The 14822-nt window shown below is 34.4% G+C and overlaps 1 protein-coding gene across 1 annotated transcript in view; it reads left to right on the plus strand.

The window, feature by feature from the left end:
- Dnaaf6 (dynein axonemal assembly factor 6) overlaps positions 1-14822 on the plus strand; it is a 40014-nt gene that overhangs the window by 12059 nt on the left and 13133 nt on the right. The window contains exons 3-5 of the mRNA XM_027931479.2: positions 784-856; positions 3610-3715; positions 6800-6896. Coding sequence (XP_027787280.1) covers positions 784-856; positions 3610-3715; positions 6800-6896 — 276 coding nt within the window. The remainder of the gene's footprint in view (positions 1-783; positions 857-3609; positions 3716-6799; positions 6897-14822) is intronic.

Here is a 14822-nt window from a genome sequence, read left to right on the forward strand (position 1 = left end):
CTTGAAAAAATGAAGACCGTTCTTGTTCTGGAGTCAGGGTCAGTTCTCTTTTAGTATAAAAGCTTGGGCAGAAGATGGTAAAATAAAAATGTATGTACAATAATGTGGATCAGCATGTATTTGACAATATTCGTATGGGGGTTGCTGTATAAATCCACTAGTTCAGTGTCATGAGGTGGTGGGAAGAGGAAACATTTCATACTCATAGAGGAAAACAGTGAAAGTTGTCAAGGTTTTTGAATGGGTCTTTGGAAGTCTGAATATTTAACCTCTAGTTACTTCTTAGTTTTATTTCTATAAAACTTTCCTACATTTCTATCCCCCATCTGTTGAGAGCCACAGCCGAAGGGGCCCCAGCAAACTTCCAGCTGCCAGCAATCCAGCTGCCGGCTGATGCCCATCTTCCTACAATGATATAGTGCCCAAATCCAAAAGTGTCAATGCTTTTCTGCTAACACTTGGTTCTAACCTTCATGGAGATGAATGTGGCTCATTCCCCTATCCCCAGGGATGGATGGTTCACTGAATTAGAACAGGGGATTTAGTCTGACCAGAAATCAATTCTGCCCCAGAGTCAATTAAACTGAATACTTTTTGAAAGGACTAGGAAAACACATTCAAAATCATACTTGGTATTTGTTTCTCTATTGTATAACAATGATGAATAATTAAACTGGAAAGTTCTGTGAGCTTTTTAGATGGAAACCTTATTAGATAAAAAGTATTACTAGTCATATAGTTAAACTAGTAGTATAGAATGTTGGATTTTTTTTTCTTTCCCAGTCAAACTGTTCATCTACTATTGGAGCCATGGGTCCTGGAAATATTGGACCACCAAAATCAGAAGAGCTCAATGGTAAGTTATTTAATAAAGCAGTATAGATCCATATAATCAATATAAATACTTGGTAGCAGAATTAAACGGAGAGTAATACCAAAATTAGCACTTATTAAGATGACCTAACCAACAATGTATTGCATAGTTAAAAAATGCTATGAGTGTAAATTTTAAGTGTTCTCATCTCAAATGTAAGTGTATGAGGGCTGGGGTTGTGGCTCAGTGGTAGAACACTTGCCTAGCATATGTGAGGCACTAGGTTCAATTCTCAGCACCACATATAAGTAAATGAAAAAAAATAAAGTTCCATCAATATCTAAAAAAGTATTTTTTAAAAAGGAATATAAAATTTTTTAAAAGTATATGAGGTAATGTATATGCCATTTGGCCTGCTTTAACCATTACACAATGTTTACATGCTTCAAAACATTATGCTGTACATGACCAGTATATAAAATTTTTATTTGTCAATATAAAAAAATATTTTTTAAAAAGAAGCTGGGAATGGTGCCACACCTATAATCCCAGCCTCAGCAACTCAGCAAGGCACTAAACAAAACAGTAAGACCCTGTGACTAAATAAAATACAAAAAAGGGCTGGGGTTATAACTCAGTGGTTAAATACTCCGGGGTTCAATCCCCAGTACCAAAAAAAAAAATAGATAAAGAAATATTCATGGAAATGATGAATAGCCATTTACACATAAAGATTCTGTGATATTGTTTTTACTCTACTGTGGCAGGAAGCAGTTTTCCTAATAATGCAAAATCATTGCCTTGAATTATCCATACTGACATATTTTCTGACATGTGACTAAGAAAGTCATGTATGATTAGATAATCATTTTAATGTTTAGGGTCTCTTTCCCAAGTTGCTTAGCTTCTTCACCTTCTATTCTTCCATATTCTGGCAATTTCACACAATTCCCTTATTAATTCATTCAATAAATATTTATGAGAGCCTATTATGTGCCAGGCAGTATGATCATCTCGGAGACTGTGATCAATACCGATATCAAAATAGTCCCTGCTTTGTTTGAGCTAATAGGCTTTTGGAGAAAACAATAAAACAAGTTACCACACAATTTTATCTTACATTGATACTTGTGAATTAAAGTTCATGGAATTATTTTAAAAATCACAGGTCCAGGGTTTGGGGAGGTAGCTCAGTGGCAGAGCATTTGCCTAGCATATAGAAGTCCTGGGTTCCATCCCTAGTCCTTCAAAAAAACAACAATAATGATAATAATCATGGGTCCAAAAACTAGAATAAAGACATTTTGTAATGTTTTCCTAGCATTTTGGTATATATATTTTCACAGAATTGAGCTTTTCTCAAATCTTTAAAAATATAGGAAACTCTAGGGGCTGGGGTTGTGGCTTAGTGGCAGAGCACTCGACTAGCATGTGCGAGGCCCCAGGTTCAATCCTCAGTACCACATAAAAATAAATAAATAAAATAAAGGATCCAACTACAACTAAAAAAATATAGGAAATTCTAATTCTGTTGGTTATGATCACAGTTACCACAAGATGGACAGAGAGAAGAAATGAATTCATTCATTAATCTAACTAATTGTGAAAGATATTATCTGAAAAAATGTTTAAAATAATGGCTAAAATGATGTCTGAGGATATTTAAATTTTTCAGTTATTATTCAAGAGGCTGTTTGCCTTAGAGATAGTTACTACATGGCAGAGTAGTTCAAATCCAGATGTACTTCTGTGTTGTCTGTTATTTCTGATAATATAAGTCTAATACTCTCTAAATTTTGAGGACAATGAGTCACATGTAAAATGTTTTATATAAATTTGACCATGCTAGATAGAAGCAGATAATTTAAAAAGAACTGGCAGAATTGAAAACCTGGCAATCAAGTGAATTTCTGGGAAAACTTGAAAGGACTCGTATGTGCTGTACCTAATGCATGTTCCCATTGATGCCGCAATAGAACAAATGTAAGCTGGATTTTTGCATACCTACTGGAGCCTGTCTACTTTTAAAATATTTTAAAGATGACATAGAAAATCAAAAGTTCTGCATGAAGGATAAGAAGTGACATATTTTCTTTAAAGCTCATGTATATGTGAGGAAAATACTGGGTTAAAAAATGATCCTCATACCACTGCTTTAAGTTTCCTTAATTGATATTATTTTTAAAGTTATGTCATGCTTGCATAGAAAAGGTATTCAAGGGTTTTATGTAGTAAAACACAATACTAGGTTCACATTTCTATCTAAATCAGATTGATCATATGTTTGATTTTTATCTTTTATATATGCATATAAATATTTTACATGTGATCCTGTTTGTTTCTGAAAAGGTACAATATTTCTTTTGTATATATATCTATATGTCATATCTATTATATATATATATATATATATATATATATATATATATAGAGAGAGAGAGAGAGAGAGAGAGAGAGAGAGAGCGAGCAGACAGAGAGGAACTGGGAAGATATAAAACATCAGAATGAGAACATTAATTATCACCAGGAAGTTAGGTTATAGATTATCTATTTTTTTGCTTATGTATTTTTCTACAATTATTATTATAATTCTACAATTTATTGGTCTGTACTGATAATATTTAAGATCAGTTGTTACTAATTTAGCCTGTCTAGGCCAAAAGAGCAAGCTAGTGATTACAAATAAAAAATGTTTTACTTCAATTATCCCAAAAAGTGTGTGAAGAACACGAACCATGTTCTTCATGGAAGGAAAATAAGCCATAGCTTCAGCTTTATCTTCCCTTTTTTCACAGCCATCCCTCAAACCAGTGATGAAAATAGTGAGGACATCTGGAATCCAGAAGAAGTTCCAGAAGGAGCAGAGCATGATGACATGTGGGATGTTCGAGAAATCCCAGAGTAAGTCAAGTGAAGCCAGGAATGTGTTTAGGGTTTAAGTATCATCTGATATCATTCTATTTTTGACAATTCATAAAGTAACTTATACCACACAAAATATAAAACTATAGGTACACACAGAAGGCATGTATAATTGCTTATACCACATAAAAGATAAAACAATAGGGACACATAGAAGGACACATATAATTGATCATTTTTCCCCTTTTAAGGCAAAAACAAATAATAAAACATAATACCTTCCTTTCAGTTTTATCAAGCAAAAAAATGAAAAATTGTCATTTTCATTATAAATTTATATTTAATGTCAGTTTGTTGTCTAGTATAGAAGTAACACTAGGAGAAAATCACCCCATTAAATTGCAAGCACTCATACAAACCCAATTATAATACCATGTTTATGTGTCAACGACCTGATTTTAATTACTCAGTGTTTTACAATTTCAGCAAAAGGCTATGTATTCCCTTCAATTATCAATTATTATCCAGACTTACTCACTAAATATTTCAGGATTATGCTTAGTATTCAGTGTATTTTGCAAACACAATTCAAGCCTTGTAGCCTTTTCAATACCATCAAACTCTAGATACAAAATTTAGAAACACTATCATGAGAAAAGGCTTTCAGCTTTTTTAAAATCCTCATACTTCTAAGGAATATAAAGTATGTTTGCATATATTGATGAAATTAATTGCTAAATAGAGTAAGCATTAAATATATATATATATATATACATATATATATATATACATATATATATATATATATACACATATATATTTAATATAAAACTTTGAGTATATAGATAAACCAAAAAACAAAAGCAATATTTGTAAAATTATAATGTACTTTATTAGTTATTAAAGACGTTTATGGCAAGTGATCTGTCAACTTTTCTAATTGTGACTAAAAAACAGTCTAATTCATTTAAAAAAACAGTGCTTGTATCTTCTATATCAGTTTTGAAAACAGAAGCAGTGGGAGAGTGGGGGTAATTAATGGGAAAGAAGTATCCAGCTTTCAAATAAACTATGCTAAAAAATATAAACCTTGTAAAAAATCAAAGGAGATTTTAATACAACATTTCTGTCTGCATCTTAAGAATGAAAAAAGAAAATCTCAGGTTAAGTTTATACAGTGCCCACACATACATATGAAAGTTAAGAAGTCACTCATTTGTCACATTGTCTTACGAATATCACACATCCTAATGCAGAAAAGTCCAAATTTGAATCCATTTTCACTTTTCATCCCCATGTTTGAGGTTCTCTAGATAGAACATTCGTGAAAGCTTTAAATGAATAATAACTCCATTCAATATGTGAGGAACATTGCTTTTTACAATTTTTATCTGTATTTTTTTACCCAGTGCCTTGCACATGCTAGGTGAGCACTCTACCACTGAGGCACAACCCCAGCCCCAGAAAGTTTTACCTTTTGAAAATAATTTCAAAATGCTCAGTGGGTAAAGAGGAAAATGGGTAACATGAACAAACTGTTTACAAAAGAAGACTTATAAGTGGCCAAATGAAAAATAATAAGGGTTTGAGCTAAGACCCTGACCTTGGGGGAAAGTATGAGGGTCTTTATTTGAGCAAGTTTGAAGGAAGGTTTTGTATATAATTAGATAAAATGGATGAGAGCATCTAAGATGATGTTAGGCTTACTACCTTGGGTGATTGAGTAAAATGGTGAATGCATTAACTGTGGTATTGTATGTAGGTGGAGAAGAAGCAGTAAATTTGGTGTTAGATATGTAGACCCTGAAATGCCTTTGAGACATGAAGGCAAGCCTATATAGTAGGCTGTTGGAAAATTGTATCTGAAACTCAGGATAAGAGCAGGAAATTGAGCAAATCCATCTGGGAGTCATGAGCTGATGGAATGATCCTTTCTGTTTTATTTTAACCTGGCTTAACATTTGTAAATATTGGTAGACATTATAGCCTATTAAGAGACAAGTGCCCTATATCAAATATCTACTTATTTCTAGTTCTATTTAAACCCCCCCCCCCATCCCTTTTTTATTCTTGGGCATTCCTATTTGCAAATGGTCAGAAGTTCATTCTAGTCCTCTAGTCTTGCAGCTCAGAAATTTACCATTTCTTCATTAGGATATAAATAAACATAAAAAAATTTAGGGGGCTGTGGCTATGGCTCAGTAGTAGTGCACTTGCCTCGCATGTGTGAGGCACTGGGTTCAATTTTCAGCACTACATATAAATAAATAAAATAAAGGTCTACCAACAACTAAAAAATTTTTTTAAAAACCCTAAATTTTAGGGCAAGAGGTATTGCTAAGTGACAGAGTACTTACCTAGTATGCATGAGGCCCTGGGTTCAATCATCAGCACTAAATTTAAGAGGAAGAGCCCAAATTTAAGAGGAAGGAAAGATTTGTGAATTGCCTTTGTGGGATAAAATAACAGGAAAATCCTTCATTGAATTAAAAATTCTGTACGATCGGTTTCTATATGCCATAGTGTAGCTGTGCTGATTTACCAGTGTGGGACTATGGAAATAGAAAAGACCATAAAAATCATTTAGTTTTCACCCACCCTTACCATGAATCATACAAGCAAAGAAGCCAAGACCTTATGAATTTGTAACTTGACTAAGGTCACACAGTTAACAGAGACAATATGAAACCTGGATTTTCTAACTTTACTTTGTGGTTAAAAATTAGCAGAGGTGGGTTTCTGTTTATCCATCAAATCCTGGGTTATGGGCTCAGTGTTTTCTGAGCCATTGTATTCTATGAATGGACCTTTTTTGATCTTCTACTTTTAATCTTATTATAATATTATTAGAAATCCCCCCAATCCATTTTATCCATATAGTTCCCAAAGAGTTAAGGTTTATTTTAGAAAATAAGTATGTACAAAATAATAATCCTGCTTTTTAGAGTCTGGTATTTTTTACTGTGTTTCTAGACTTCTGCTCCTTTTTGTTCTACTACTAAAAAGCAAGCATTTTATTTAGTCCTTTTAGCATATCCTCATATGTTTCTAGTTTTCTGCTTTGTGACAGGAAATTGCTCTTTCATTTGAGTCCCTATCATAATTGACTTTATTTTTTTTCAGGTATGAGATTATATTCAAACAGCAGGTGGGAACTGAGGATATATACCTAGGATTGACAAGAAAGGATTCTTCAACAGCATGTTGTCAGGAGCTCGTGGTAAGCCTCTCCTCCCTTTTGCCATTGTCTGTATGACCATTACAGCTGAATTGACTGACTGTTACATATATAACATTATAGGCAATGATGTAAATTCTTCATAGTTGTTACCATGTTTCAGGCACAAGGGGAATAATGGGACAGACAGTTTAAAATTGGTGACATTTACAAAACCAATGAAGTTTACACATGTTGGATAAGATTTACAAACAAACATAGTAAAATCATATGATACAATACATGATTATTACAGGTCGTCCTACTAAAACCATGCGGTCCGATTGTACTGAATGTTCTTTCATCTTACTGCTGTCACATGCATACTGACTGATTGGTTATTACCTTTTGATGCTGACAGGCAATCAGAATGAAATATCACCTTCCCTGAATCAGTTTACCTCTAAACATCTGATTTAAACTACTAAGAAGATGTCTAAAACGTTGCTTCACTCCCTTATTTGAATGACACTACAGCATGTTGGGGAGCATCCAAGTTGCTGTTTCCATATAATAACCTATAATAACCATAATAATACCAGCAAAATCAATAGTACCACCTTACTTCTGCTTATTTGATCCTCCTAATGATCTTATTGAAAAGTCTGGGTCTGATCTAGAGTGTAGAATTAGAATTATTTTGGCAGCAAACATAAGTAATTCTGTTGTTAAGTCATTTTTGAGGTAGGGGCTATCCTTCCATCTTTGTTCCTCCTCTCTTAAAATACATTATAGAATACTGAGGTGCCCATAGAAGATGCTTAATATTTTTTTCCTTAAGCAAATGATAAATGGAATCTCTCTTTGGCATGAACTTCAAGTTTTCTCTTATTAGCAAAATCTAAGATATTCAATTGAATCAAGTAAAATAATGGGAATAGTGACTTTAAGTACCTCAGGAGATTTTTCAAACTCTAATGAGTTAAGATTTCAAGTGATCTTGAAGTAATTAGTTCTCAGGGTTTTACCAGTAATATTCAAATTCCTCTCTCCTAAATTACTGTAAAATTATGTTTTCGATGTCTAGTGTTGGGGATTGCTCTATGCTCTGGAGAAATTCTAGGCCCAAAATAAATAAATCTGTTGTGAGCCTTTCCATTTCTCTTATGCAAATTGCTACTACTAGTTTTAATAATAAAGGTATCTTGAATAATGAATCTTGGAAACTAAATCACACCTCATAATAGGAACATACAGTTTATGTAAAACTCAATAAGTATATGCAGAAGAACTGATCCTTCCCTCTAATGAATTTATAATTGACTGAAGAGACAAAGATAACATAAATGAACTAATTTTATTATTAACAAACTCATTGAAAGTCAATTGTAAATCTACTAGGAGTTCAGAGAGTTTGGATAAGGCATGGACACCACTCATTGAAGGACAGCAGGAAATAAAACATTTGTTGGTGCTATAGCACTTTATCACTTGTATATCATTCTTTTCCTCTTACTTTCCTTTCTTACTCTTATTTCTTTATTTATTCAACATTTTTTGTGTTGCTTGGGACCAAACCCAAGACCTTGTGCAGGCTAGGCAAGTGTTTTACATCCCCATTTATTCAATTTTTAAATACTTGGTGAACACTACTACATACTAAACACTGTCCTGAGTACCAAGATACAAGATAAATAAGAAATGGTCCATTTCCTCAAGGAATTTACAGTAAAGGAGGTAGACCCCTATAAATAATTTCAGTTCAGTTTTGTAAGTACATATGTAGAGGTATATTCAGGTACAAAGTGATATAAAACATAAAGGGATCAACCAGCTCCATTTGGTTGGATCAGATTTCTGTAGTAGACAACATTCCAAGGGAGTTATAAGCAGAATAGGTAAAAGCACATGAAAAGGTATCTAGGCATGAAATAGCATGTTATATTTGTGTAAGTAATGAGTACAAGAAAAATTAGGAATAAGTGTGGGTAATGGCATACTGGTAAGCTTATTCTCAAAAAACAATTTAAAACCCTGATTTGGGTTCAGGGTATGTAGGTCAGAGGTAGAGCACTTGCCTAGCATGTTCAAGGTCCTGGATTTGATCACCAGCACTAAAAAAATAAATAAAGCCTGATTTGTAGTTTGAATTTTATCCTGTAGGCTCATTTTTTTTATTTTTTTAAGTTGTAGTCGGACATAATACCTTTATTTTATTTATTTACTTTTTATATGGTGCTGAGGATTGAACCTAGGGCCTTGCACATGCTAGGAGAGCACTGTCCCGCTGAGCCACAACCCCAGCCCCCCTGTAGGCTTATTGATGGTGCTATTTACCATCATTGCTTAACCCTATTGGTAAGACATAAAGAGATTATTGACCCCATCTCAAGTGTTTATTGCTCAAACTTATATGATTATTATTCCTATTGATAATATAGTGTTTTCTTGAATTCAAGACATCATCAAATTATAAATGTGCCATTTATTTATTACTTATTTTATTTTTTTATTTGTATTTATTTTATACTGGAGATTTAACTCAGGGGTGCTTTATCACTGAGCTACATCCCCAGCCCTTTTTATTTTTTATTTGGAGACAGGATCTCACTAAGTTGCTTAGTGCTTTGCTAAGTTTCTGAGGCTGGCTTTGAATTTTCAGTCCTCCAGCTTCAGCCTCCTGAGCCACTGGGATTACAGGCATATGTCACTATTCCTAGCTAAATGTGCCATTTATTTATAACAATGTTTGAGAGGAGAATAGGCACAATACCACATTAAGTGTATGCATTATGTGATGCATGTCAATATCAAAAACATGAAAATGTGGGAAAATTGCACCTTACATTGGTTAAATATTTTATTTGGGTCTTGGATCTGGTCTGTATGTAACAATTCAATCAAGAGACTTTAATAAGAATACCCTTGCTTACGTCCTTGCTTATGCTGAGGAAGGTAATAGAAATACAATGTGTTTAAGTACAAGAAGTGATTTGAACTTTAGAAATTCATAAGCCACCCTTTCCTTTACCTGCCCCAGATTCCAAACAAGAATGCAAATTTTATGGACCTTAAATCAAACTGATAATCCTAAACAAAGTTTTGAATTAACAATATGTGTATCTTCAGCAAACTTCTAACCCCAAACCCAAGAAGATTCAATATCCAAATTCTACCTGTACTCTTGTTATTCTCTGTTGCTTTACTCCTAAATTTGTAGCTACCTAGTCTCCCTGGCCTTAATCTACATGTAGGTATTTTCACGCTAGAATTAAATCTGTGCTTTACAGATTTGTTGCTGTTGTTGTTTTACCAATATGCCTTTTCTACAAATAAAATTTTATGAGAAAACCCCACATGTAAAACATATACAAGTACTATCACCTTGGGGAAATAAAAAGTACTACCACCCATGAGATATATCTTATGATAACAGCAGAGGCTCCTTGAAACAAAGTTAGAAGAATGCTGATTTAGTTTCTCCTGATATTATAGTTTAGAAACTAATGTTAGGCTTACAAGGTGTCAAATACTCATATAATTAAGGGAAGAATAATAAGAGAGCTAGAGGGCTTCTTCTGTGTAGGTGACATGTATGCTTTTCTTTACACCGCATGAATAGGAGGCTTTTACCTTGTATTTTCTTGTCCTTTTTCATTCTTTGTCTGTATTCTCCATCCTTCCTCACAAGTCTCCCACTGTGAAGGGTTTGATATATATCCTTGACAGTATATCTTCAAATACATATGTATCATTGTTTGCTATAAATATTTAATTCAGAAAATACTTATGGAACACTTACTGTGTGACAAATGCTATAGACCAAGTGCTAGTATTACAAAATAGACAAGATTTCCTTCTCTCTAGGAGCTTATTATCAAGATATTAAGCCACCTATAAGCAGCAATGCAGTGGTAACTATCAGGTGGACTTGCCAGATTTTCACTGATTGATCTAATAAGGAAACAATAACCCCAAAAGAAAATAGATCATTACTTACACAACATTAGCACAACTTGTATAGTGTCAGCTCCTCATATGCCTTTTCCCACAAGAGGATATCAAACCAAATGGCAAGTAACAGGATCAGTGGGACAGTCTACAGCTGAAAAGCCAACTCTAGCCTCCAATTAGCTGTTTTATAGTCTTCATCTATGGCCCAGGGGAGTAAGGTAGGAAGTTATATGCCTTTCTGGAACTGGGGAGTAGAATGAGAAACTGTCTCACAGCAGCTTCCTGCAAAATACAGAGCCTCCCACAATGAAGAGAGGCAGATAAGAAACAGCATTAAGGTAGTTCTTCAAAGACTGCCTATCTTTCCATATTCCGGGAGGATCACAGGATGTTCTGACAAGAGCTGGGTTACACTCTAGTTGAACCTTGACTATGTGGTCTATGTGCAAAGTCATTAGAGTCCCAAAGTGGAGCCATTTCCCTATATTTATACAATATGAAAATATGTTTTTGTCCTGGTTATTTTCACTTAATATGATATATAAATAATAATGATGATGATAATAATAGCAAACACTTTGTTTAACATGTATTATGTGCCAAGCATTTCTCTAAGAATTTTATACATATACTCACTAATCACCACACCAACCCTATGAAATAGATGTTATTATTACCCCTATTTTATAGATGTTACTGAAGTACAACCACATTAAGGTCACACTTGTAGATTTTGATAGATTTGAGCCCAGGCTATTTGAATTCAATGGAAAATGATATGAATGAAAAGAAGGGGAAGTCCAAGCTGACTTAGCAACAGAAGTAGCATTTCACTAGAATATTTGAAGAACCCATAAGAGTTCAGGCATCAAAGGGTCAAAAGTTCTCCAAACAAGTGAACAGTATGAGCAAAGAGAGTGCTATGAAAGTAGACAGTATGTTTTAAAAACTATTTGTGATATTTCTGGAGCCCTTGAATTCACTGGCATAAAATAATATAGAAGATAGAATAAGTGACTTAGGGCTAGTTGTGAAACCCTTTGAATGCTGTATCATATGCTATGGACTGAATTGGGTCCCACCAAAATTCATATGCTGAAGCTATAAACTCCCAATATGATGCAATATAGAGATAGGGTCTTAGAGAAATAATTAAGTTTATATGAGGTCATGAGGCAGGTTTACATGAGATCATGAGGTAGCACCCTCATGATTAGTGGCCTGATAAAAAACAACAGAGAGCTTGTTTACTCTCTTCCCACCATATGAGGATACAAGGAATCCCCAGCCATGTACAAGTCAGGAAGAGGATCTTCACTAAACCCAACCATGCTAGCATCCGATCCAGGCTCCAGAACAATTTTTTTTCTATTGTTTAAGCTATCTAGTGTATGATATTTTGTTAGGGAAGCTCAAGAAGAGAAAATACCATGAAATTTGGACTTTATTTTCTGCATATTAGTGTTAGTAAATATTTTAAAGTGGGTGTGGTGGCTGTGGTGGTACATGCCTGTAATCCCAATAACTTGGGAGGCTGAGGCAGGAGGATTGCAAGTCTCACTTGCAGTTTAGTGAGACTCTGTCTCAAAATTTTAAAAAATAAATAAATAAAAGGGCCGGGGATGTCACTCAGTGGTAGAACACCCCTAGGTTTAATCCCCAGTACTGAATTAAAAGAATAAAAATTTAAAAATAAAGTGGGTAAGTTAAATGATTGCATGCATATTTCAGAACAACTCTGGTGGCAGTGTGAACATAGAATTTAGTGGTGATTGTGATAGAAGATAAATCTGAGTTTGGGAAAACTGGTGGTAGGCAACTGCACTTAGTTCAAGTGAAAGATGTAAGAATAGATTGTGCCAATGGGGATGGAGATAAAAGAATGTCTTCAATAAATATTTTATTATTAATATTGATAGAACTTTGAAAGTGATTGAATGAGATATGTAAAGGAAAAACAAGAGTTAGGTTTTTAGTCCAGGTGACTAAGTGAATAATGATGGCTTTAATTAAGATATAGGAATATAATATGGCTATCTCTAACTGGTTGACTTAGAGATGTTCTTTTTTTTTCATTTTAATCTTCTGAATTTTTTCAGTTTTTAATTACCATCAATTACTTTCAGGACAGTAAGCAGTCAAAGGGTGGTTTTCTTTGTGTGTTGTGGGGGTGGGGTATGGAATGCAAAAAGAAGACAAAGTTCTAAGAGAAAGATATTAATTTTGGGTTATATTAGGTTGAAGTGCCTGTGGGAAATTTTGTTGAGAGTATCCAGGAGGCTGTTAGAAATACAAATCTATGTGGAACTCAAGAAGAAGAAAGATACTGGAGGTGTTGATTTTCAAAGTTGATGGTGTTTGTTTTCTGCAGGTGTTAGAATCTACTACCACTGAATGCCTGATTTCCATCAGGATTGGAACAAAGTTGATGTGATTTTCAGTAGTGTGCATGTGTGTGTGTGTGCACACGCGCATGCATATGTTCTGCATTCACATATGAGTGTGTTTTGGGAGGGGTGTTGAGAGGGATACTATGAAACTTAAAGGAATTAGCTAATTAGGGACACAAAAGGGGGCCAGTGAGATAAAACCAACAATCAGAGACAGTTCAAAACAGACATTATAAGTTCTTCTTACAGTTCTACAGTCAGGTATTAATTTAATATAAAAAACAAGGGGGATTGGATCAGTGAGGCTGGGATTGTGGCATAGTTTTGGAGGTACTAACAAAGATGAGGGAGAAGTAAAAAGCCCATCATAGAAACAAGGTAAGAAAGTGCAAACCTGTCTATTCTTGAGGACAGGACTGATTGAGACACTGGACTTTTGGGTGCCAATTAAGGCATATGGAAAAAAGAACTATATCAAAGATATGTAGGAATATACCCTGACTTCTCCACAGGAGTGTTTATGGCAGGAAGTGGGGTAGGTACACTGGGGATATAGGTCAGTGGATTCCCATTTTCACTCAGGGATGTTGAACAACAAACTATCTCTAAAATTCAAAACTGAGTGGGACTAGAGTTATAGTTATTTGACTGATTATATTGCCAATTATTCTGTTTGAGGAGAAGGGAAAAGTAGCCTGCAAATAAATTTTTGAAGTAGAATTGTTGTGCTCCTATTCTGAGGGATCTATATTGATAAGAGGACATTCTGATGTGACCTAATGAGCAAGCTGTTAAGCCTGGTTATTTTTAGTTTTTATTGTCACCACCTCCCTAGGAAATGAGTCTTGTTCCCATCCCTAAATCTTACTGAGAACAGGATCAGAGTCAGGGATAGGATAGAAGTCAGTCACCATCTAACAGACCCAATGAGGAATCACATGTTTATCACATGTATTTATCTCAGAAAGGGCTATCAATCATTCTGAGCAAAGTGTCTGCTCATCCTCTGAGAATTCACTTTTTCTTGAATGGTCTGCTCCTCGAATCATGATTTGTCTCCTAAGGTTAAAACATTCATATTCATTTACTTTTAATGAATAAGTAGATTTGACTGCTTGATAAGTAAATGGAATCTCTTTTTCCATTTAAAATTCTAGAGGATAGATACCTGCTTTATTTTGTTTTCTTTTGTTAGGCTTCCTGATTATGCTGACCTTGTTTGATCTGTTATATATCAGACTGTGTGGTAAGGAGAAGGATATTTGTGATGTAATGTGATTTTTTATTATCAGCTGCAGGCAGCACAGTCAAACTTCAGTTAAATTTCTAATAATTCTCAAACATATAGACATTTATAGCTTATAGTATTCCTTCACAATGATGGTAGTAGTGGGAGTGAGGAATTAATGTCTCCTTAAAAGTTAATTTAGGGGGCTGGGGTTGTGGCTCAGCAGTAGAGCCCTTGCCTAGCACTTGCGAGCCCTGAGTTTGATCCTCAGACCACATAAAAATAAATAAAGGTATTGTGTCCAACTGCAACTAAAATTAAATATTTAAAAAAAGTTAATTTAGGGCTGGGGATGTAGCTCAGTGTTAGTGCACTTGCCTAGCATGTGTGAGCTTTGGGTTCAAGGGTTCTATCCTC

Source organism: Marmota flaviventris, chromosome X (genome assembly GCF_047511675.1).
Source record: "Marmota flaviventris isolate mMarFla1 chromosome X, mMarFla1.hap1, whole genome shotgun sequence".
NCBI lineage: Eukaryota > Metazoa > Chordata > Mammalia > Rodentia > Sciuridae > Marmota > Marmota flaviventris.